Source organism: Bos mutus, chromosome 11 (genome assembly GCF_027580195.1).
Source record: "Bos mutus isolate GX-2022 chromosome 11, NWIPB_WYAK_1.1, whole genome shotgun sequence".
NCBI lineage: Eukaryota > Metazoa > Chordata > Mammalia > Artiodactyla > Bovidae > Bos > Bos mutus.
In genome coordinates this window covers 60,269,024-60,292,827 of record NC_091627.1, presented here as the reverse complement: position 1 = coordinate 60,292,827, position 23,804 = coordinate 60,269,024, and the positions used below count along the sequence as shown (strand labels likewise).

The 23,804-nt window shown below is 41.7% G+C and overlaps 1 protein-coding gene across 3 annotated transcripts; it reads right to left on the bottom strand.

The window, feature by feature from the left end:
- Positions 1-89: 89 nt before the first annotated feature.
- CKAP2L (cytoskeleton associated protein 2 like) lies at positions 90-22,341 on the bottom strand. 3 transcript variants are annotated; one of them, XM_070379484.1, is made up of 10 exons: positions 22,253-22,324; positions 20,047-20,113; positions 18,764-18,877; positions 18,078-18,129; positions 15,786-17,023; positions 12,384-12,591; positions 8,174-8,329; positions 4,261-4,324; positions 2,682-2,871; positions 90-1,247 (listed from the first exon to the last, which is right to left on the bottom strand). In XM_070379484.1, exons 1-10 carry the CDS (start codon positions 22,281-22,283, stop codon positions 1,022-1,024), a joined length of 2,346 nt encoding a protein of 781 aa, XP_070235585.1. In that variant the 5' UTR covers positions 22,284-22,324; the 3' UTR covers positions 90-1,021. The 3 variants fall into 3 exon arrangements, with proteins under 3 accessions (XP_070235585.1, XP_005890048.2, XP_070235586.1); XM_005889986.2 differs by lacking the exon at positions 18,764-18,877 and having other exon boundaries at positions 22,253-22,341; XM_070379485.1 differs by lacking the exons at positions 18,078-18,129; positions 18,764-18,877 and having other exon boundaries at positions 22,253-22,309.
- Positions 22,342-23,804: the final 1,463 nt, after the last annotated feature.

Genomic DNA, 23,804 nt, shown 5'->3' with positions numbered 1-23,804 from the left:
AAACCAGTGTTTCCACAGACACACCCCTAATTCTCTAGGCCAAGCTACCATCACAGTTTTCTGTAATAAATAAGATAAATAAGCAGGAGTGAACAAAGGTTAATTTTTTAAGATAATATAAATATTAAGAAAACAAATCTAAAATACATCGACTAGGTCCTTCTATACATTATATTTACACTGATTCTGATTGGGAAAGGCAAATGGGGAGTCTCTGGGGCTTAGGTGGTCTTCTCAGGCCAGATGTTCCCTACAGAGCATAGAACTGAAGAGGCAAGGGTCCTCTCCCTACTGCTCTCTGCTACTCCCTTTTGCTTTTATCTGAAGCATTTCTGAATAATAAATGTAAACTAGGTTTGAATATAAAAAGCTTAATGACCACCCCAATTCAGGATTGTGTATCATTATAGGAAACAAGGCACAGAGAGGATGGGACTTACCCCTCATCTCCAGGGATCTGTGAGGGAAGTCAAAGATCACACAGAAAAGTCATTTGTGATCTCTGAGCCAAGGCACGGCTGGTGTAAACTCATCAGCTAAATGAGGGCATTTGACCAGATGGTGGGTTACATTCCATCTAAGTGGGGATGGCCAGTGTCTACGCTCAGGTCTTTCAGGGTGCGAGGACCTGCCCTCTCTGCTAGGGTGGATGCAGGAAGGAAAGTTTATTGTATTGTGGATCTGACCTCCTGATATAAAAAGTAACTATGGTGGGATTAAGCTAGGTCAATAAAATTCAAAAATTTTCTGTACTTGTGGGATAAATTAATTTTCAAAAGTTGGAAATATATGTATGCTGTAAAACTGTGGCCAACTCCAGTCTTAAATAAACCAGACTTTCCTGCAAGGATATAAAATTTGAGAGTCGGTCCTGATGAATTACTTTTCAAGTTCCAGGGGCCCATGGCCTGCATCCACAATGCCTCTCTATTATACAGTTTCTCCCAGGTCACCTGGGTAAGTGCATTTCTTGTCTCATGGAGGCTCTGAAATGTCTCTTAAAAAAGAAAGCACTGAGAAATTATGATTCAGAGACTGGAAACCCTAATGTTACAGGCAAAGCCTCATTTTTGCGGAATATAAAGCACTCAGTCTCTTCCACTTCTAAGAGCTCGTTGAGAGAAGCCACCACGAGGTCATGTTCCTGCAGCATTTCCGGGTAGCGGGACACGGCTCGTTCAATCCTGGCTGAACGCCTCACGGGTGTGATCAGCTTCATGTCCTGCACCTCTGGCATCCCATTTATCCTAAGAGAGCAAGAGGTGCATTTAAAACCCTGTAACTCCTTTCAAAATTCTACTTATTATTTTCTTCTTATTCTCTAATAAAACATGAGAGAATTTCAACGTTGGCTGATACAAGAGATGTGTCTAGGGCAGCTCTCATCCTAAGATGGACGTTCCCTGAATGTTAGAATGAACTGGGTGGACTCCACCATCTGTTCTCAGATGGTGTCAGCAGAGGGATTTCATTGAATGAAGTGCTAAGTGTGGTTTTGTTTGAAGTCAACTACTTGGCAGTTGGTGTTTGTTTATTCCATGAACTTCCACAGAGTTGACATCCTTTGGGGAAATTGGGCCTAACACCAAAAAAGGCTGGACTAAAGAATTTAAAGACACTTTCTAGCTTTGACAGTAAAATCCAAAAACATCTTTGAAGATGGTGGACCAAACCACAGATGGAGACTGGAGCAAATTGGGCATCTTCCTGGTAAAGGCTTTAATGCATTCCTATAACAGCCTGAAAGATAAGCTGCTGAGACTTTCCATGGAGTGAATCCTGGCCACAGGATACAAAATCACAGATTACATTAGTCTTATAAAACTCATAGCCAGTCTGCTGAAAATGCTCCTAAAAATTCCCGAGCCAGTGAGAGGTGGCTTTCACATCAGCAGCTTAACTTCACCCACCCATAAGCGGAGTATAGTGGGGAAATGATACATCTGAGAGAGGTGTTTAGAGTGGAAGAAGCCCAGCCGTGCTCCCCAGGAAAGTAAGACAAAGAACTGTGGTCTTGGTGCTTTTGTTTGAAATTTTCCTTTCAAGAGCATGAACAATGACATTGATACCCTGACACAGTTCCTTAAATTATTATGGATTCTGTCTTAAACTTCCACTTGTTTTAGAACCAAACACTTGATACATGAGCAAGTGATAGATGAGCAGCCTCTAACTAGTACAGTCCTGACCGCCCTCCTTGTTCTTACAGGTTATCCATGGCCCCTTCCTTCCCATAGCTCCAGAGGTTGCCCTTGCTGAGCAATTAGTGCAGCACCCCCACTCCTGACCCCCAGGAAAGGTGGATGGGATCTGCCATTGCAGGACAAATGAGGGTGAAGGGGGAGGACTGATTTCAGGAGGAAGGGGTGACTCCTCTCCAACATCCCTCCTGAGTCTGGCCACTCCTTCCTCACAGGAAGGTCAGATCTCCTTGGAGGTGCTGTGGTCGAGGGGTGGGGGAGGTGGGTGTGTGTACAAAGGACTGTCTCCCTGGCATGGGCTCCACCCCTCCCCTCCCCCTCTTCCCCTTGGCACCAAAGATTGATTAGATCACCTAGTCCTCATATGAGGCAGGAAGTATTCATATCACTAATCTGCTGGTATTCCGGATCTTCAGAGGAGAAGCTGACAATTGGATTTAATTTAGACCTGCGAACACAAAAGCTTTACAGTGTGCTTACCGAGGGATTGGGGCGATCTGTAATTTGATACCAGGATGACCATCCTGTTCTGACTTTGTTATTTGGGGTGTTACTGACATCTGTTCACTCTCTTTTGGGGAAAGGCAAGATGCCCCAGATTCCGTCTTCTTGGCCAGCTCTTCTATTGATGTTATGTTAGTTTCAGCAACTAAGGAGTTAGAGGTCATTCCTATGTATATAAGGTCAAAAGGAAAGACTTAGCAATTTAATATTGAAGCTAAAAAAAATCAATACAGTGAAACAGGAATATCTCCATGACTTCTTAGTGATCCTTATGGATTCCATATGCTAAATAAAGAGTAAGTGATTTAGAGTGGGACTTACAACTAGTTTTTCCCACTAAGCCTTGTAGTAACACCCTGCTGCATTAAGCCTCCTCCTAACCAGTCCTCCACACAACCTTTGGGCCTGTGAGAATAGATCCCTGCTACCCTTTCAACATTCTGAATGCATCCCCGGTCTCTTACTCACTCTTGAGGGAGCTCCCCTAGTGACTAACCATTGGCCTCTTCCCCTCATTCCACACCTTGGGTCAATTCTCCTAACTCATTAGGGTTAACCCACTTGACCTTCTGATCCCCTCCAACCCAGGGATGACCATATGGCTCTCACCTTGGACGTAGGTGTAAATGTCTTGTGTTAACACAATGTGCATCATAGCCTAACCACCACAGCAACCAAGATGAAGGGAAGGAAATTTGACTGAGACATACTGTGGCTGGAGGCTGAGACCCCAAGAGAGGCCAACATGTGGAAAAGGCATGAATTCCTGTCTCTCTCTCTCTTTTTTAATCCTTTAAAGAACACTGCCATATATTATAAATAAATATCTGAATTGTAGCATCATTCTCAGTAAGAGTATCATTGAGTATATATATACTACAACTTATTCCTAAAAGTAATGGGTTAGTTGGCTATAATTCTACATGGCTTGATTGAACTTTGGTTCCCCAAAGTTCAATCTACTCTTAATGGAAAAAGATTTGTCACCTTTTAAGATTATATAAGTAAATGCATTTAATTTTCTCAAGGTGTCTTCCCCCCAACCCTGATCGTATCACAAATATATATAATGTGCCACTCGCTTTATTTGGCATATTTTTCATAAGGGTTCTCTAAAGGTTTTGGCCAATAACAGGAATGGTGAATGAACTATGTGAAATGATTCCTGAAATGGCTATGTTATAAAGGTAGAACATGAATTTGGATGTATCCGGGTTGGTGGGCATGTAAAAATTAAACACATAACTTAAACTAAAGCACCTCTCCTCTCTGGCTCAGTCTCTCCTGGTAAAGAGCCTCTTGTCTTCTCTGCAGGGAAGCAAGTCACCCTGGTCTAGGATGCTCTGGTGGGAACCTTTGTTTGGTGTTGGAGCAGTATATTTACTTGTAATAACAGAAATCAATCAGCTGATGATGAAAGCTGAAAGGTCCACACCAGGGAAACCAAGAAGTGAGAGGCATTTCAGGAACTTATAATTCTTTCCCTATTTGTGTTCCTCAGTGACCTTTACGTGAGTAGCTTGAGGGAATGAGTTTAAATACAAAATAGCAGTACCTTCTGTGGTTCTGTTTCGGTCTTGCAAAATATTAAGGACAACTTCCCGCAACTCTTGTATTGGCTAAAAGGAAGAAAATACATGAATGATATATTAAAAACATTCATGGAAAAAATGATCCAAGGAATTTATGATGTTGTTTAACATCAAATAGACTTTTTATAACAAGAATGTTTCCCTTTTTAATCTCTTGTCTAATTAAAAGGCTTCAGTTTTAGCTTTATAGGAAAAATAAAGGAAGAGAAAAAATACTGGTTAAATGCTGGCATGCTTGACTTTAATGAAGTGATGAATTTATGGAACGTTGTCTATAATAAAATTTCTTTAAATCAAATTAGGTTTCTTATTGACTAACATGATCCCGTCAAAGACGTATTCCCATATAAAGACTCTAACCCAAAGATATATAACTAAGCTATACAGAAAATTGATATGTTTTCAGTGTTGTCTTAACTGAATTTTTGTTTTCATCATGAAAGTCATATATGTCCATACAGACAACTGAACAATAGGTCAAAGTTAAAAGGGAAAACTACCCATAATCCCATCATCTACATATAACCTTTAGTTAGCATTTTAGACAATTTCCCGCCAGCTTTTCCTTTAATTCTTTTATTTGGTAATGTAATATAAAAAACACTAAACTAAAATCTATCACAGAAAAGTAATTTTCTGATAAAATTATCTGAGATAGTCTTCCTTTTTTCCCCCCCTTCCTTTTTAAAGTATGTAAATGATGCCATGAAACAGAACATCACAAACGAACTATACTTTCTCATAGGAACACAGTATTTGGAGGCTGGTCTTCCTGACCTGGGACCCTGTATCAAATAAATAACAGATATAAACTGAAAATAGAGCATAAAAGCAAAGCTGTCTATACATTTTTACAAAAGCTAAAATACTTAAGAGCTAAATGCTTAAGGAAATGGGAATAAATGTACAAAATACATTGCAAAGCATCTTAACTATATAAAACACTCATTAAGTGTATATTTTCACAAGCTTCTAGTTAAAGATGATAGACTGAGTACACAAATATGCCTAATCCCTCTTGAAACTCTTCTGAAATGATTTTAAAAAGGGGTTAAAAGGAGGCAATAGCCACAGAGAATAGAAGAAACAGCAATAAGAATGTAGAAGGAAGAGGTAGCCAGCTTGACCAACGAAAGAGTCAAATTCTATGCTGGCAGTTTGGCTGAGAAAGAATCTGATTCAACCTCAAAGCCTCTGAAAGGCTCAGGAATTGCTGGAGGGCTCTAGAGCATCTGTCAAAAAGCAGTCACACCTGGGAACTGCCTGGCAGTCCAGGGATTAGGACTTGGTGCTTTCATTGCCAGGCCTGGATTCCATCCTGGTCAGGGAAGATCCCCAAAGCTGGTGGTTTGGCCAATCAGTCAATAAAAATCATTAGACCTCCAAATCCACCCTGTATCCCTGAACTCCATGCAGACTGGTGGCTCTGTCCCGCCCACCTTCATCCCAACAGGGCACCAGGCACATATGCTCCAAGTCTCCGGATGATATCATGCAAGACTGAGGGTGGGAGTGTCTGTTGAAAAAAGGGATAAATGGAAGTTTCCATGCTGAAGGTTGAGACTCCCAGCTCCCTTTTCTCCAATAAAGGGGAATTGGTAGCCTGATTCCTGGTTCTCGGGAAGGAGGATAAATGAGCCTTCTTCAGAGAATATGACCAGCCTTAGAAGAAAGATCTCTTAGATCTTTCTTAGATCTTAGAGGGGGTTCCTCAATCAGCTGACTCAGCCAGATCACTCTATGGTAAAGCCTCATCTGTGACCAGAGTTTTTAATAGTTTTTAAAACCTACTTCATACACATACAAATGGTCCAGTTTCACCAGCATCTGAGTAAAGCCTCTAATGAATAATAGAGAATACAACCTTCAAAAAAAAGTAGATGAGAGAAGAAAAAGCATTGGAAAAGAATCAGGCAGTACAGGAAGAAAAGGTAACTTGATAGTTCTGGTGAAAGGAGATCCCAGAATGACAACTGATAAAGATGGGGGTGAAGAACCACCAGTTGGCCACTCACCACAACCAGAGAAAGCCCGGCAGTGCAACAGTGAAGACCTAGCATAGCACCACCACCCCCCCACCCCCACCAAAAAAAGAAGAATAACCTGAGGAGAAGAAATCAACAGAATGTAATGTTTTGAAAGTATTGAAAAGTATAGATAATTATAGAAGAGTTTGGAAATACTAAGCAAAGGGAAAACAAGAAAATAATTTCAGGAAAATTAGAAAACCATACTTAGAAGGCAAAGTAACCATAGTATGTACTACATGGATCAGTATATACTTCTCACCTATTTACATATTATAGGGAAAAGAGTTTTAAAACTATTTGATGCAGTCTTTGTTAAATTATATAGAGACAGTGGTTTTATTAGGTTTTAGAATTACAAGTTATTTCATGAAATGGCTCTGAATGATTGATCTATGGATATTGATGTGTTGGGTTTAATATATTTTTTAGGTTCTTTATGGTGAGGTATGAGTATTGGAGGAGAAGGCAATGGCACCCCACTCCAGTACTCTTGCCTGGAAAATCCCATGGAGGAGTAGCCTGGTAGGCTGCAGTCCATGGGGTCTCGAAGAGTCGGACACGACTGAGCGACTTCACTTTCTCTTTTCACTTTCATGCATTGGAGAAGGAAATGGCAACCCACTCCAGTGTTCTTGCCTGGAGAATCCCAGGGACGGGGGAGCCTGGTGGGCTGCCGTCTATGGGGTCACACAGAGTTGGACACGACTGAAGTGACTTAGCATAGCATAGCATGAGTATTGGATTTCTAAGTATTGGATATTGATGTTATACTATAATTTTCTATGCTATTGCTTTCCATAAGTGCACATTTCTGCAATGAGTTTTAAGTGAGACATATTCACTTGACACCACCCTTATGGCAGAAAGTGAAGAGGAATAAAAAGCCTCTTTATGAAAGTGAAGGAGGAGAGTGAAAAAGTTGGCTTAAAGCTCAATATTCAGAAAACTAAAATCATGGCATCTGGTCCCATCACTTCATGGGAAATAGATGGGGAAACAGTGGAAACAGTGTCAGACTTTATTTTTTGGGGCTCCAAAATCACTGCAGATGGTGACTGCAGCCATGAAATTAAAAGACACTTACTCCTTGGAAGGAAAGTTATGACCAACCTAGATAGCATGTTCAAAAGCAGAGACATTACTTTGCCAACAAAGGTCCGTCTAGTCAAGGCTATGGTTTTTCCAGTAGTCATGTATGGATGTGAGAGTTGGACGGTGAAGAAAGCTGAGCTCTGAAGAATTGATGCTTTTGAACTGTGGTGTTGGAGAAGACTCTTGAGAGTCCCTTTGACTGCAAGGAGATCCAACCAGTCCATCCTAAAGTAGATAAGTTCTGGGTGTTCATTGGAAGGACTGATGTTGAAGCTGAAACTCCAATACTTTGGCCACCTCATGCAAAGAGTTGACTCATTGGAAAAGACCCTAATTCTGGGAAGGATTGGGGCCAGGAGGAGAAGGGGACGACAGAGGATGAGATGGCTAGATGGCATCACCGACTCAATGGACATGGGTTTGGGTAGACTCCGGGAGTTAGTGATGGACAGGGAGGCCTGGCGTGCTGTGATTCATGGGGTCGCAAAGGTCAGACATGACTGAATGACTGAACTGAACTGATTCACTTGACAAGAAAGTGACTCTATTTGTTTACATGTGACACTATTTTCTAGAAAATAAATATTTTAATTAAAATGTTCATGAAGGACATATTGTACTTCATATTTTGCATATAACTTTATGAAGTAAATTAGAACCTTTAACATTACATTATATAACTGCCATTTTGCAAACAGAGAACTCATATGAAAGAGGAGTTTTAAGAAGTCACCCATTTAAGACAGATACTTACTGTGGCCCCATTTCTAATGGCCTCTTCGTAGAGCCCAATAACATCAAAGGTGCCTTTGCTTGCCAACAACTTTGCTTTGCAGATCCAAAATTTAGCAAATTTTTCAGCCTCAGGAATACTGGACAAAATGGCAAATACTTCATTAGAAAGTACACCCTGGAAAAAAGAAAAGTACCCAGAGGTAATTGTTACTTGCTGTTATTTTCACATCTCCTAATACTTACCATAGCAGGTATGCAGAAATCAGTCTGATAAGTGTTTTTTTTTTTAATTAAAAATATTCAATTTTACTGAAGTAGTTTATATAATAAAATGAACCTATTTAAATAGTTTTGAGGAGTTTTTGCACTGATGATTAAATTTTAAGAGACCAAATAGAAAAATGTTTATCATAGCTCAAAGTAAGAAATTGTTCTACCTGTTTATGTAAAACCAAAACCTAACCAAACCCTAGAGTAATCAACCTTCCATGTACTTTTTACATAGTCATAACAACGTGAACATTGAATAGTGACCAGAATTTCTGCTTAACTAACAGAAGCATAAGGATGCATAGGTGTGAAAGGGTCATGGGTGTACATATGTATGTGTTGGGGATCCATGCACGTATATGTGTGTGTGTGTGTGTGTGTGTGTGTGAGTCATTCAGTCGTGTCCAACTCTTTGCAGGTATATATAAAGAAGGTTACACCACATACCAAGGAACTTTATAATGGCTTCATAGGTTTGGACCCTTTCTGCCTTGTACTGAGAGCAGCGCAGTGACATGGACTAGAAGGAAAATGGGAGCTACTATGCTCAGAAATCCAGGTAGTGGCACACTGAACCAAGTAGCACCTCCTACTCTTCCTGACATGGGAAAGACACAGGGGTAAGCTCACAGTCAAGAGTCACTAATTTCTGAGGAAACCAACACTGCATGAAAGAGGCATAAAACGCAACAACCAGAAGAATGAACACTGCTGCAAACAGCTGAGGGCGCAAAGAGGAATAAATTTTAAGAGTGTTGCAGTCAATATCTTCAGAGTGATAAAATACTGCCATCATAAAACTAGAATCAATGCTATGAAAAAGAATCAATAGATGGGCAGAACAGTGGCACTGTTGAAGAATAATCAGTGAGCTGAAAAATCCAGCTGTGGAATTCTTCCAGAACCCAGTGAAACAGAACAAAGAAATGAAGTATATAAAAGAGTTCTGGAGGACACATCTATACTCTATATTGGATATATTTATTAGATACATCTATATTGGATATATTCCAATATCCATGTAACAGAATTTCTTCAAAGACACAGAAAGAACAAAGCTGAACATGCATTGCAGTTATAGAAGAAAATTCCCAAGGATTGAACAGAGAAACAAATGTTCAGACTGCAAGGTCCCCAGAGAGCTAAGCAAGATGGATGAAAAAAGACCTATACTAAGAAAACCAAGGATAAAAAGAAAATCTTAAATTCTTCCAGAGAGGGGGGAAAAAAAAACAAGATTACCTACAGAAGAATGAGAGATTGACACAAGACTTTACTAAATCAACAATTCCAGATGCAAGAAAGAAAATGAAACAGTAACTTTCAAATCTTCCAGGAAAAACCATCTGAATTTAGACATTTCCCCCAAACTATGAATCCAACATGAGGATGAAATGATGACATTTTTATAAGCATAACAACTCAGAAAGTTTACCATTCAAAAACCATAAAGTTATTAGTGAATGAACTTTAGAATTCAACTGGAAGACCTGAAACAAAAATAGCCACAAAGAAGAATATGATATATAACTGCACACCATGTTTGAACTCATACTTAGCACTTTCTTTTGTGATTTCAAATTATATGCTTTCTTTATGAAATGAAAACTGGATCAAAGACATGAAGAAAAATAAACCAAAAAATACTGCATGTAAATTGAGTTACTAAATAAAATTAAACATATATGTAATTACATATATGTTTAAATAAAGTTAAACATATATGTAATTATAATAAATGTACATGGGCTAAATGCACTTTTTAAAAGCAGAGAGTTTTCCATATTTTGTTAGAGAAATTAAACTATGTATTCATATGAGACATACCTTTAAAAATAGAGAGATAGGGAAAGATTGTAACAACAACAAAGCAGGTGTGGCAAGATTAATATCAGATAGAAAAATCAGAGCAAGTCATGAATCTTTATGCACTTAACAACATAACTTTGAAAAATAGAAAGTAAACATTGATAGAAAGACAAAGTGACATTATGAAATCACAGTGCTAGTAAAAGACTTTGGTATATTTTTTTCAGAGAGCAAAAAAAAGCAAGTAAACGAACAAAAAAATAATCGTGCTATTTAAAATTTCTAAGTTTGATCTAATGGATATCCATGTAGAATTTTCTATTCAGCAGAGAATACATACACTTTTCAAACACTTTTGGAACATTCACCAAGGCTGATCAGACATTAAGATCAGAAAGAAAATTTCAACAAATTCCATAAAGCAGAACACATATAGGCTACATTCACCAACCACAATGCAGTATAATTAAAAACTGACAGACAGGTAGCCAGAAAAACAAAAACAAACAAAAAAACCAGATACCAACAAAACCAACTACCTATCTGGAAGTTAAAATACTCTTCTAAGGTAACTTCTGGGTTGAAGACCTCAAAATGGAAATGTCAAACTAGCAACAAATGAGAACGTGTCAGTTATTGAGCTTCAGTGTCTTAGCTCTAAACCCACCTTTTATCCTCTGCTTTGTGATACAGAATTCTGTAAGTCTATAAATCACTTTGTTTTGACAGCAGTTCCTTGATGGGCTCAGCCAGTGTGGGGCAGTAGAGGAAGGCTGCAGGCTGGAGAAGAGAGGGGACTTCCTCTTTTTCGTTTGCTTTCATCACCCCAGGCTCTTCACTCTGGCAGCAGCAGTTGGTTCTAGCCTCTACCTTTTTCACCCTGGCATGCACGGATCCTGTCTCACTGTGCTCCTTCAGAGGCAAAAGCCCCAACTGGGTAGTTAGCATCCTTTTCTCCAGGTCTGAATCCCAGCCCCGTAGGCCCCTCCTGCAGCTCCTGTGGCGCCAGCATCCTTAGAGTTGGAGTCCCATTTACACCAGGGTTTGTCTCTCCCAGCTTCTAGGTTCTGACGTCCCCAACCTCTCTTTGTTCCCCTAGACCCAGTGGATGCTGCTAGCTGCTTCCTGCAGTTATTGCCACTGTTACCTGAGATTCTTTTCTGCTGTCCGTTCTGTGTGCGGCACCCCTATCTCCTTCGATGATTCCTTTATCATTTCTGTGCACACAGGCTCACAAAGTACTTTACAGGCAGCATCTGTGCCTCTTTGTAATGTGTCCATAGAGTCAGAAGGGACTGGGCATTTTTGACCCCCAAGGGCAGCCATTAATCAATGACCATGGAATGACTAATGCCACAGTTTCCTTGCCCCGATCAGGACAGCTCTGAGAGATGAGACCGGCACTGTCTCTGCAGCTCCCAGGTGGGACTGTGACGCAGCGACTCTCCATGAACTCTGCTTGAGACCATGCCTTGCCTGCCCTCTTTCTCCTCCTGGTCCCACATCCCCAAATCCCCTTCCAGTTGTCCCCTGGAGCCTCTTCCTAGTAAACTACTTCCACACAAATTCTCCTTGTACGGTCTGCTTCCAGGAAACTCACATAAAACACTGTGAAAGTGATTTTCATATTACATTCTTTCTACTGAGATTGCTTGTGTTTCTGTTTTCCTGACTTGACTCTTGACTGATATGAAACATTACCTAGTCAAACCTGAAGGATAAGACCAAAGCCAAGTTTGGAGGCTAGGCCTTGCCTTTTGACTATAGCTTCACCTCCAAATGTCAAATGTGAACTCTTTGGACCTTGATACACAAGGAAGGCAAAGTTCCTTTTGGATCATTCTGGATCCAGACTGCTTGGGTTAATTTCCCAACTTCTCTGGGCCTCAGCTTCATTTATAAAGTGAATATAGTAATAGTTTTTATGATAATTATATGAGATAAGTGAAGTGCTTAGAACAGAACCTGGCATACCAGGAGCCATTATTTAAATATGTATCATTATTATTATTACTATCACTCCTCCCTATTAAAAGGAGTAGCTAAATTTCTGCTTAGACAGAGGTTGTCTCCCTGAAACTATACTTAAGAAAAGTGTTTAAAAACCTTAAGACTTGGCAAAGCTTTGGAAGATTATCGTTCTCACTCACCCTTTCAATGAGCTGCAGACATTCTGTCAGAGTGTTGTTAATTTTATTGGACAGTTCAAGTTGTGCTTTCTTTTCTTCCTCTTCTTTTTCCATACTCTTCCAGAATGAAATATTCATTTCCTCTATTATTTTCCTTTTTGTTTTAAGCTCCATAGGAGGCCGTTTATAGATTTTCCCCTTAGATTTCCGCCATTCTTCCAACTGTTTCCTGTTATACAATTAAAACAGGGAACAGGTTTAAGGTTTTTTTCTGGTACCTGGATAAGATTCTAACATACGATGAGCATAGATTAGCACTGCACACCTTCAACTGCAAAGTCGGGAGAATGTTTTGAAAACAATTTACTAATTGCTACGGAGGCACTGGTTGCTCCCACCCTTCAGAAGGTAGATGCCAGATGGAGTACTAGGATTACAACATGTGGTTAGCATCTCCATCTTCAAATTTCTTAACTTCCTGATTGTTATTCAGTCGCTAAGTCATGTCTGACTTTTTGCGACCCAGACTGCAGCATGCCAGGCTTCCGTGTCCTTCACTATCTCAATAATTCCCTGATTATTCTTTAATATTATTCCCTGAAAATTTTTATTTCACCTGTATGCTACTTCTGACAGTTGCTTTCTTAAGACATCCCTCCATCTTCACGATCACTAACTCAGCACTCCATTTCTCTTCTCATAAGCTCTGTATCTGCCACTCAACCAGATGTACCAAACCTATATTCTGCACTCAGTAGGGTCTTGGCCACTCAAAGCAACCCACTTGGCCCAGTTTCTTAAGCCTCTCCTCATGACACAGGACCCCTGCTTCCCCTAACAAGGGCAATAATTTCAGGGCTCTTTTCTTAGGTAGCTAGTCTCTGATGGCACCAAGTCCTAGGCTGCACCCTCCCCATACTGTTCCCACTCTGCACTCCTGCTTTGAGGCAGTCCACTCTTGGGGGTGGCACCAAAACACGAGGACCCAAGCATCTGAGTGTAGGCTCTTCTGCTTCTCTAAATCACAACTGCACTTTCATGACTCACAAATGTACATTTCAGCCCAGATCATTCCCTAGGGCCCCAAACTTTGTAAAACCCTCTGCCTAATTGATATCTGTTGTTTGATGTCTGGCAGGTATTTAAAATTTAATATCGTCCAAAACAAAGCTCTTTATTTTCATCTCTAAATCCTTTCCCAGAGCCTTCCCTACATTGGTAAATACTAAGCCCACTTACCCAGCTGCTAGGGCCTAAATCCAGGAGATGTCGTGAGTAGCCCCTTCTTTCCTCGCATCTGACACGTCATCGTGTGGTCAGTACTGCTTCTGTCCCCACTGCTACCATTGGTCCAGTGCACCATTACCGTCTGCCTGGAGTGCTGCAGCAAGCCTCCTAAGTCACCTCCTTGCTTCCACTCTAATCCTTTTCCAATTTATCCTGTGCACAGCTGCTGGTGATCTTTACAACATAAACCAGAGTCACTGCCAGGAACTTCTCATGGCTCTTGGTATAAAATTCAAAATGTTCTCCATGGCCAGAGCCGCAGAGCAATGTGCCCCCTGCCTACTCCAGACTCACGTCTCACCACTCTCCTGCTCACCCCCTGCCATCCAGGAGCCCTGGCTTCCTTCCAATCACCTGACCCAAACTCATTCCTGTCTCAGGGCCTTGTATTATCAATCTTTGGTCCTCTACTCAAATGATACCTCCTTGAAGAGGTAATTTTCTGTAATTAATCTTATTTAATCAATGTGTTGATTTTCTATTAATATCTTCTGCACTGGAATGCAAGGTCTGTGAAGATGGAAACCTTGGATGGCCTAGTGCCTAGCACGGTGTTTGGAACACAGTAAGTGTTTGATTGCTGTAAAATTCACCTTTTCTGGCACACAGTTCTGTGCGTGTCAACAAATGCATGAATATCATGTCACCATGATTACAATCAAGATATAACACCCTTAAAGATTCCCTGATGTTTCTTGGTGGTCAGCCATGCTACCCACGTCCAGCCTCCAGCAATCACGGATCTGTTTGCTGTCCTTATTTTGCTTTTGCCAGAAAATCAACAACTATTAACGCTCTTAGAATTTGCCTTTTCTAAAGTCAACTCATTCCCAGGACTTGAAAGCCATAGATTTGTTATTCTAGTACTTTCCATATACACACCAGAAAAAAACCGTTCCCTAAGAGTAGACTGCGACTGTGTGCACACCACTATATCTCTCAGTTCCTGACACATTGTAGGTGCTGAAGGAACACCACAGGAATGAGTGAAGATCTATTCCCTCTACAGACTCCTTCTCTTTTGGTCATCAACGCTGGCCAATTGTAATCAGACTATCTTATGATCCACTGTAGGTTATGTGGTCTAGACTGTGAGCTCCAGGGTAGGGACCCTGGCCTCCTCGTTCACCAGCTCCAGGTCTCTGCATTCAGTTTTCTCTCTGTTAAGACTTGTCTTTCTTCTGGTCACTGTCCTTTTTCAGCCCAGTTGTCACTGTTGAAAGTACCTCCCCCGACCTTTCTATCTAAAAAAGTCATCCCGGCCTCCCTCTCTCAATCACCTCACCCTGAATCAAGTTGTTTATTTTCTCTTTCTTCAGGGGGCAGAGAGCTTGTCAGTTGTGTTCAGGGCTGTATCAGAAAATAAATCCTGCCCTCACTTCACTCTGCTACACCTTTTAGCTACCATCGTATTTTATGTGGTCCTTTCGCCCTTGTCAGGAATCTCCTTATTTTCTACTCCAACCAAGTATACCGAGGTGCTTCTCCTGGGATGTTCACCACATCGTGAGAACATATATGGTCCTGTGCAGAAAGTGTATGAAGTCCTTTGGCTCAGTTTCAAGCATCACCTATGTTAATACCTGAGGTCCTGATTTCTACCATCTGAACTCTATGTGAACTGCTTAATTCTCTCTGCTTCAGTTCACTTTCCAAAACTTGGCCTGCTCAGACTCATAGAAGTTGCCTGCTCCTTCTTCCCTGATAACCTTTCTGGCTTTACACACTAGTTGGCTTGATGAGGGATTACCATCTCTGCACTTCCTATCTATGCAAGTTCACTACTCTGGCTGCTCCCACCCTGCCTCTGTTCTGTCCCTGTGGGGCAGGCACTTCCTGCATGAATAATCTACCTCTGCAACCCCTACTTCTTGGTCAACTATTTTGCTTGAATTTCTTTAAAAAAAAATTAAAAGAAAACTAAAAAATAAATTATTTCAAGCATACAGAAGATTACAGAGTACAATCTCCACCCAGTTCTATCAAGTCTTAATATCTGCTTTGAATTTTTAAGAGTTATAGCTAAAAATTACCCAGGAGCCATTATTTATGACCCATTTCCTGACTTTAGCACTCCTGATAGTCAATTTGCCTAGCCATCTTAATTTGCAAAAGTATGGAATTAAAATAAAGTACCTTCGATCCTCTGCCGCGATCTTACATGGATTAGTTTGGGCCCCATTCGGGACTCCTCTTCCACTTATGGCTGGGCCACCAGCTTGAGTCCGGGGAGCTGTCTTGTTTAGAAAACATTTCTCGGGAGGAGCGCTTTTGAACTTGGAGTCCAGAGTCCGCGCTCTTTGTTGACAACTGTTGTTGCATTTATTCCCAGTGGCTCCATTTGCTCTTATGCTAGGGGTGCTTGGAATGACCGAGTTAAAGCTGCCAACAGTCAAATTTGGCCTTTGGCTTATGGCTTTTGATTTCTGCAGTGCATATGATGTCTGAGGTCTACAACAAGCCTGAGTGGGTTTATGATCTTGCTTAATGTTTGGATGTCTGTGGTTACACCCTCCTTGAAGCACACTGGGGTGTGTACTGGGTTTGCTGTGTTTTACTTTCTGCTCAGTAACAGTGTATGACTGTAACTTAGCTTCATTTGGTCTTTCATACTTACTTCTATTAACCTTTATAGACTTTATGTCCTTAACCACTGTTTTCTTTGTGGCTTGAGTCCTATTAAGTGTCTGGACAAAGTGAGAAGGGAGGGTTTTGGGGGGTTTTCCCCCTGGTCTTATAAGGTCTGCTACTCTAGAGAGTTTCTGAGACTTCCCTGGTGGAACACTGATTTGTGTTTCTTCAACAAATGGTTTAATAACTCCCTCTTTCAGAGCAGCACTGTTCACTGAGCTTTTGTCCAAGACTTCTCTAGTAGAAGCCAAACTGCTTTTGGTTTGATTAGTTTGGGGCTTATTTATGGTCCAGGATTCAGGATTTGGCTTCCTTTCCGAGTTTGGTAAGTCTTGGGGCAAGTTCTCTTTATTCATCTCTTTTAGACAGCCACCCAGGGATTCATTTTCAACATGGGTATTGTCCACAGGGTCTGTACCTTTAGCAGTTCTTTGATCTGTTACCTGCTGCTTTGTAGTTTTCAGTTTCTGTATATTAAGTGATCCCATGGTTTTTCTTGGCTGTTTTCCATCAGTGGACGATCCAAATCCACGCAGCTGTTGACTATTGCCAGGAGGCTTACCGTTTGGGTTAGAAGAAACACTTTCTGAAGTGAGCCTTTTGCCTAGTTTTGGTGGCTCCAACTTTGGCCTCTGGGACCTGGTGATATTGGCAGGTCTGGATTGCAGTTTAATGCTGATGGATCTTGTAGTTTTGACAGGCAAGGCAACATGGTTGGTAACATCTTTTTTGGGTCCAATAGTCTAAAAATACAAATAAATTAAAGGTAAAAACATTAGTCCATTGTTTTTAAAGTAAAAAAAAAACCAACTAGTTATTTTGTTGATAACTTAAGAAAATTGACTTGACAAAACAAAGATTCACTAACAGATGACTTTTATAACTTGAGTTCCTATTAGAAATATATTAGAATTAATAGAATTCTAATAGAATTCTGCAGATCTGCAGTGAACACACAAAAATTGCTGTTTGACAAAATAAACAAGTACTTGCTGAGTGCTCACGGTATCCCAATGATGTATCCTTCCTGGAATTCCAGAAAGATACAAACATAATAAACTTATGTTAGGGTACCTCCTGAGTTCCTCCTCATACTTTCGTTTGTTTTTTTTGTTTTGGTTGTATTGAGAGGCAAGTGGGATCTTAGTTCCCTGACTAGGGATCGAACTCGTGTACCCAGCAGTGGAAGTGCTGAGTCTTAACCACTGGATCACCAGGGAAGTCCCTTCCTTGTACTTTGTATTGCTACACTAATTCTCTTAAAACAACACTGCCTTTGAAAGGTCAGAGTGTCACTCAAGGAACACTGTCTCATCCTGGAGATTAGTGGTATGGAGTGGTGGGAGATGCTGGCAGGCCTGACATACTGTGAGACAACTCTGAATAAGCATCAAATCTCAGTAGAAAGTGAGTCATATCTGTGAAGTTAGGACAGGGTTTTAAGGTTAGATTCTACATTATTCATAAGTAAATACTTCAGTCATGTGACTTAATTTTGGGTAAGAAAGGGAGGACTAGGTAGCAGAAAACTGAAAACTAGGGAGGGGTGTTTAGAATTAATATGGTAAAAAACAGAAACAGGCCACTGAGGATTCTACAGCATCCACACTGAAAGTGATTACTTAGAAGGGAGAATTTGTCAGAGATTTATTGACTATCTAGGGAAAGATATGTCAGTGCTAGAGCTACGACTTTCTGCTTTTGGTTTGGTTAAATGATGAATAATTACTATGTAAGTTTCGTGAATGTGTAACCAGACCCACTTGGCATTAAGGGCAAAGACTAATTTCTACTTACAGATTTAGAAGGTGGAGGATTTGGGCAATTATTCTTGGCTTTTAGGTAAGGCCTAAAAAAGATGAAATAAGATTAATTCTTAGTACAGAAGAATCAGCAAGGCTTGGGAATACAGTGATTAAAAATATTAAAAAATATTATGGTTATAATTTTAAATCATTAGCATTTCCATGTGGTAAAAAATTCAAAAATTAAAATTAATAAAAAGTCTCCTTATCAACCTTTCCTTAGTCCTATTATTCCACTCCTTGGTGACCATGACCACTCTTACCTATTTTTTTTCTGTGATCCTTTCATAGATGTCCTATACATAGATACAACATTCTAACAATATTAATAAAATATGTTTTCTTCATATCTGCATAGTCTTACTCATTTAAACATCATTCTCTGAACAATGCAATGTGCCAGTCACTAGAGATTCAATGCCAAATAAGTGCTTCTTTAAAACACATGTTTGTTTTCTATGAGTCTGTTTTGCAAATAAATTCATTTGTATTAAATCAGCTACACTTCAACTTAAAAAAACTTGCTTGTTTTTTAAGTGTCTTCAACTAGTTAATTTTTAGGTGAGGAAAGCGATATAAATAAAAGAACATAGAGGCACACATGAAAACTAGCTAGTGAGACAGAAAAATTAAAAAAAAAAAAAGAAAAGTAGAGGAGAATTTAGATTCAAACTTCACGGATCATAAACTGCCAAACAGGAACTTTGATCAGGACTTGATGTTTGTTTCTCTGGTCTTGGATGCACATCCCAGGAGGGCAGGGACTGCTTTGTTTTGGTAAGCACCTTATCTCTAGAACCAAGAGGGATTGATACATTATAGGTATTAAGTAAATTGTTGAATAAATGAATTAAGTTTATTTATTTAATCAAGGAAATCAAGTCAAGTAAAAACTCAAAGTAAAAGAAGGCAAGAATATACAATGGAGAAAAAGACAGCCTCTTTATTAAGTGGTACCAGGAAAACTGGACAACTACATGTAAAAGAATGAAATTAGAACACTTCCTAACACTACACACAAAAATAAACTCAAAGGGACTTCCTCGGCAGTCCATTGGTTAAAACTCTGCGCTTCCAATGCAGGGGGCATGAGTACGATTCTTGGTTGGGGGAACTAAGATCCCATATGCCATATGGCTCAGCCAAAAAAAGAAAAAAACTCAAATTGGATTAAAGATCTAAATTTAAGGCCAGAAACTAATAAACTTAGAGGAAAACACAGGCAGAATACTCTTTTACATAAATTTCAACAAGATCCTTTTTGACCCACCTCCTGAAGTAATGGAAATAAAAATAAACAAATGGGACCTAACTAACCTTAAAAGCTCTGGCACTGCAAGGGAAACTATAAACAAGATGAAAAACTCAAAGTAAAAAGAAGCTAAAACAAAGGCTGAAAGCTAACTTAGTTTGTAAAAATTTGTTTTCAACTAAAAATTTAGCAACACGTTGGGGAAAAAAACATATCAGTGCTAAGGTAAGCATGGTGACACCATTGAGATGACAAGATGTCAACAAAAGAGAAAAGTGAGGCCGTCATATTCTGTTCACCTCCACAGTCAGTGCTAAGAGGAATACCCAAGCACATTCTCAGGCTAGAGGATGGGGATGTGCAGTTTACAGTGGATGGATTATATAACTGGTTTTCATTTTAGAAAGCAGCACCAGGACCAGGACCATCCCTCTCCTAGCAAACAAAGCAGAGATGGGAGAAGCTTCCAGCATTGTAGGTGCTACTGTAGACCCTTCTCTCTCACCTTGGGAGACTCACAATAATACTGCTTTTAATCTTTGCCAACATTTTTATCACACCTGCACCAAAATGCCCTTTTTGAATAATCCTAGGATCCTAATGCAGTCTGAGCAGACTGCAAACAAAAGGGCTATGTTTTGGCAGAGCTTTAAATTGCCATTAGCAACCAGGGCAGCAGGACTTGCATAACTGTGGGAAATAGACTCACTTGGTGTTTTGGCACTTCAGTTTTCCCTTGGCTGCTAGGTACTCCTGCAGCTTTCTCTGCCGCTCTTCTGCAAAACAGGCAAGCAAACAACAGAATTTTAGCTCAAGATTTTAACAAGCTTACTTATATTCCAAAAGAAGGCACTTTTCTGTATTGACTTTGGTGTTGGACCATAATGTTTTAAAGTCCCTAGCCTTACAGACTTGCCTCCAGGTTCACATCAACATTGACAATAAAATTCATATGTCTCATTCTATGCTAAGCTCTTTACACTTACATTACTTCCTTTAATCTGCACAAAAATCCTGTAAGGTATTTTACAGTCTGAAATTTAAACATGGATAAATGCTATACAGGGAATTTCCTGGTGGCTCAAGCAGTAAAGAATCTGCCTGCCAGTGCAGGAGATCCTGGTTTGATCCCTGGGTCAGGAGGATCCCCTGGAGAAGGAAATGGCAACCCACTCCAGTATTCTTGCCTGGGAAATCCTATGGACAGAGGAGCCTGGCGGGCTACAGTCCATGGGGTGGCAAGAGTCCGACATGACTTAGCAATTAAACAACAACAACAAAATGGTATACAAAGCCAGATTTTGAAACCAGGTTTATTCAACCCAGAGCCCTTGCTCGTATCCACTGTTTTCAGCTACAACCTATCAAGCTTTGCATGAAGAAATGCTATTACTGGCCCACCTGAGCTGGTGAGTTCAGGGCTTTATTAATCCCTTCTGACAGGAATGATGATTTTTGCCCACAAACCCTTTCTTTTGGAACTAAGGACAAAATAGCTAGGCTGGAGGTTCATCACAAACATCTATCCATACAGTGACTTTCTTTCTAAGCAAGCCACCTGTGAGGGGATGAAAAGTTAATATTTCTCTCTTTGAGAAGTTTCATCCTGGTAGTGGTGATAAAAGCAGGTCAAAGAAAGAACTATGGGAGTCCAGAGGCAGGAACTGAGTGAGGGGAGCGGGTCATTGGAAAAGGCTAAAATTAAGATGGTTGTGGTGTGAAAAAGACCCTTGGGAGTCTCTTGGACATCAAGGAGGTCAAACCAGTCAATTCTAAGGGAAATCAACCCTGAATAATCACTGGAAGGACTGATGCTGAAGCTGAAGCTCCAATACTCTGGTCGCCTGTTGCAAAGAACCAACTCACTGGAAAAGACCCTGATGCTGGGAAAGATTAAAGGCAGGAGGAGAACGGGATGACAGAGGACCAGATGGCTGGATGGCAACATCGACTCAATAGACTTGGGTTTGAGCAAAGTCCAGGAGACAGTGAAGGACAGGGAAGCTTGGTGTGCTGCAGTCCATGGGGTCTCAAAGGGTCAGACATGCTTTATCGGCCAAACAAAAATAACAGCTGTGTTTTGATATCTGGTTCTGATCTTTCCCCAGGAGACAGCTGTGTTGAGAGGGCTGATGGAGCTGAGAGATGTGGCTGGAATCCCAGTTCTATGATGTCTAGCCAGTTAGCAAACCTTGCTGTTGCTGAGCAGGTAAAATGGGGCAGAAATGCCCATTTTTAAGGGCTGTTGTGTAAAATGCCTAGGGCAGTGCTTGGGCCCTGGAAACAATCAACAGGTGTTATTGCAGAAATTAACAAAACTGTGCATTTTGGAGCAGGTGACAGGTATCTGAGCAGGAATATTTAAAAAGTCAACAAAGGGCTCCAGACACATTTAGGAAAGTCAGGGAGCCCAGGACCTTCAGCATCGATGCAGATTTAACCCATCAGCCTCCAGGGCGCGTGTGTTGCAAGAAGACCTCCGCGTCTGGGTGAGACCCGCCTTGACAGCTGTCACAGCCCGCTCGGGCGGGCGGCGTTACCCCGAGGGCCACACCCCGGCTCTGCCTGAAGCCAAATCTAGGCCGCGAGAGCGCTCGGCTTTCCACTGGTTGTGCGATCTCGGGCAAGGACCCTCGGTTCTTTACCCAAACGAGGTGACAATGACAGCTTTTTGCAGAGCTGCTGCGGGACTCTTTGGGAAGGTGCCTGGAGGCGTGGCCCCGCGCACAGCCTCCCAGCCCCCCAGCCCCGTTTTCTCACCGAGGCCTGGAGCGTGGGCTTGGGTCAGCCCCCGCAGAACCAAAAACGCCCACGGGGAGACAGAGGCAGGCAGGCAAGCGATCGGGTCACTTCCGCTCACTCGGGGGCCTCCCTTCGTCCCCGCCCGTAAGACAGCTGCTGGAGGTCATACTCACCCGCGGCGGCGGAGAGTCCAGGCCGCACCATGATTCTCAAACGACAGTTTTTCTTCAAAGGCCGCGCCTGGAGAGAAAGCCGGAGCGCCGCGCTTGCGTCCGCTCTCATTGGCTCCCGTGGGTTTGAAACCTGCCAATCGGAAATAGGGGAGGGCGGGCCCAAAGGAAATAGAAGCGTTTCGGTTGGCTCTACCCTTCAAGCCCCACCCTGGGGCCATTTGATTGGAAGAATGTACAGGGAAAGGGCCGTTGGCGTTGAAGATGGCTGGTTGGGCGGGAGGCGGAACCCTCCCCACCCCTTTAAAGATGAGGTTTCTGGGTTGCTGTGGTTTCAGTTACGAGAAAGGTGGCCAGGACTGGCGACGGGGAGCTGCACCCGGGCCCCACAGACAAAGCTCCTCCTCCGCCGTTTCAGGTCCTTAGGTTCACATAAAAATAGTATAAAACCAAAATGATGAATTTGGCAGCTCCTCACGAGTATACTTCCTACTTTTTATGGATCTCTGAAGTTAAATGATCTTAGTTCTTAGTACAGCAGTTCCTGGGTGCTCAGTCGCTTAAGTCGTGTCTGACTCTTTGCGACCGTATGTGCTGTAGCCCGCCAGGCTTCACTGTCAATGAGATTCTGTAGGCAAGAATACTGGAGTGGGTTGCCATTTCCTCCTTCAGGGGATCGTCTCCACCCAGAGATCAAACCCGCGTCTCTTAGGTCTCCTGTTTGGCAGGATTCTTTGCTATTAGCGCCTTCTCTGGTGGCTCAGAGGTTAAAGCGTCTGCCCGCAATGCGGGAGACCTGGGTTCAATCCCTAGGTCGGGAAGATTCCTTGGAGAAGGAAATAGCAACCCACTCCAGTACCCTTGCCTGGAGAATCCCATGGGGCTACAGACCCCACCCACTCCAGTATTCTTGCCTGGAGAATCCCATGGACAGAGGAGCCTGGTGGGCTACAGTCCATGGGGTCGCAAAGAAGGGAAGTTATGACCAACCTAGATAACATATTCAAAAGCAGAGACATTACTTTGCCAACAAAGGTCCGTCTAGTCAAGGCTATGGTTTTTCCAGTGGTCATGTATGGATGTGAGAGTTGGACTGTGAAGAAAGCTGAGCCCCGAAGAATTGATGCTTTTGAACTGTGGTGTTGGAGAAGACTCTTGAGAGTCCCTTGGACTGCAAGGAGATCCAACCAGTCCCTTCTGAAGGAGATCAGCCCTGGGATTTCTTTGGAAGGAATGATGCTAAAGCTGAAACTCCAGTACTTTGGTCACCTCATGCGAAGAGTTGACTCATTGGAAAAGACTCTGATGCTGGGAGGGATTGGGGGCAGGAGGAGAAGGGGACGACAGAGGATGAGATGGCTGGATGGCATCATCGACTCGATGGACATGAGTTTGAGTAAACTCTGGGAGTTGGTGATGGACAGGGAGGCCTGGCGTGTTGCGATTCATGGGGTCGCAAAGAGTCGGACATGACTGAGTGACTGAACTGAACTGAAAAATTAATAAATAGGAACCCCCAGTAGATTAGGGAGACCAGCAGGGGGAGATGTCATAT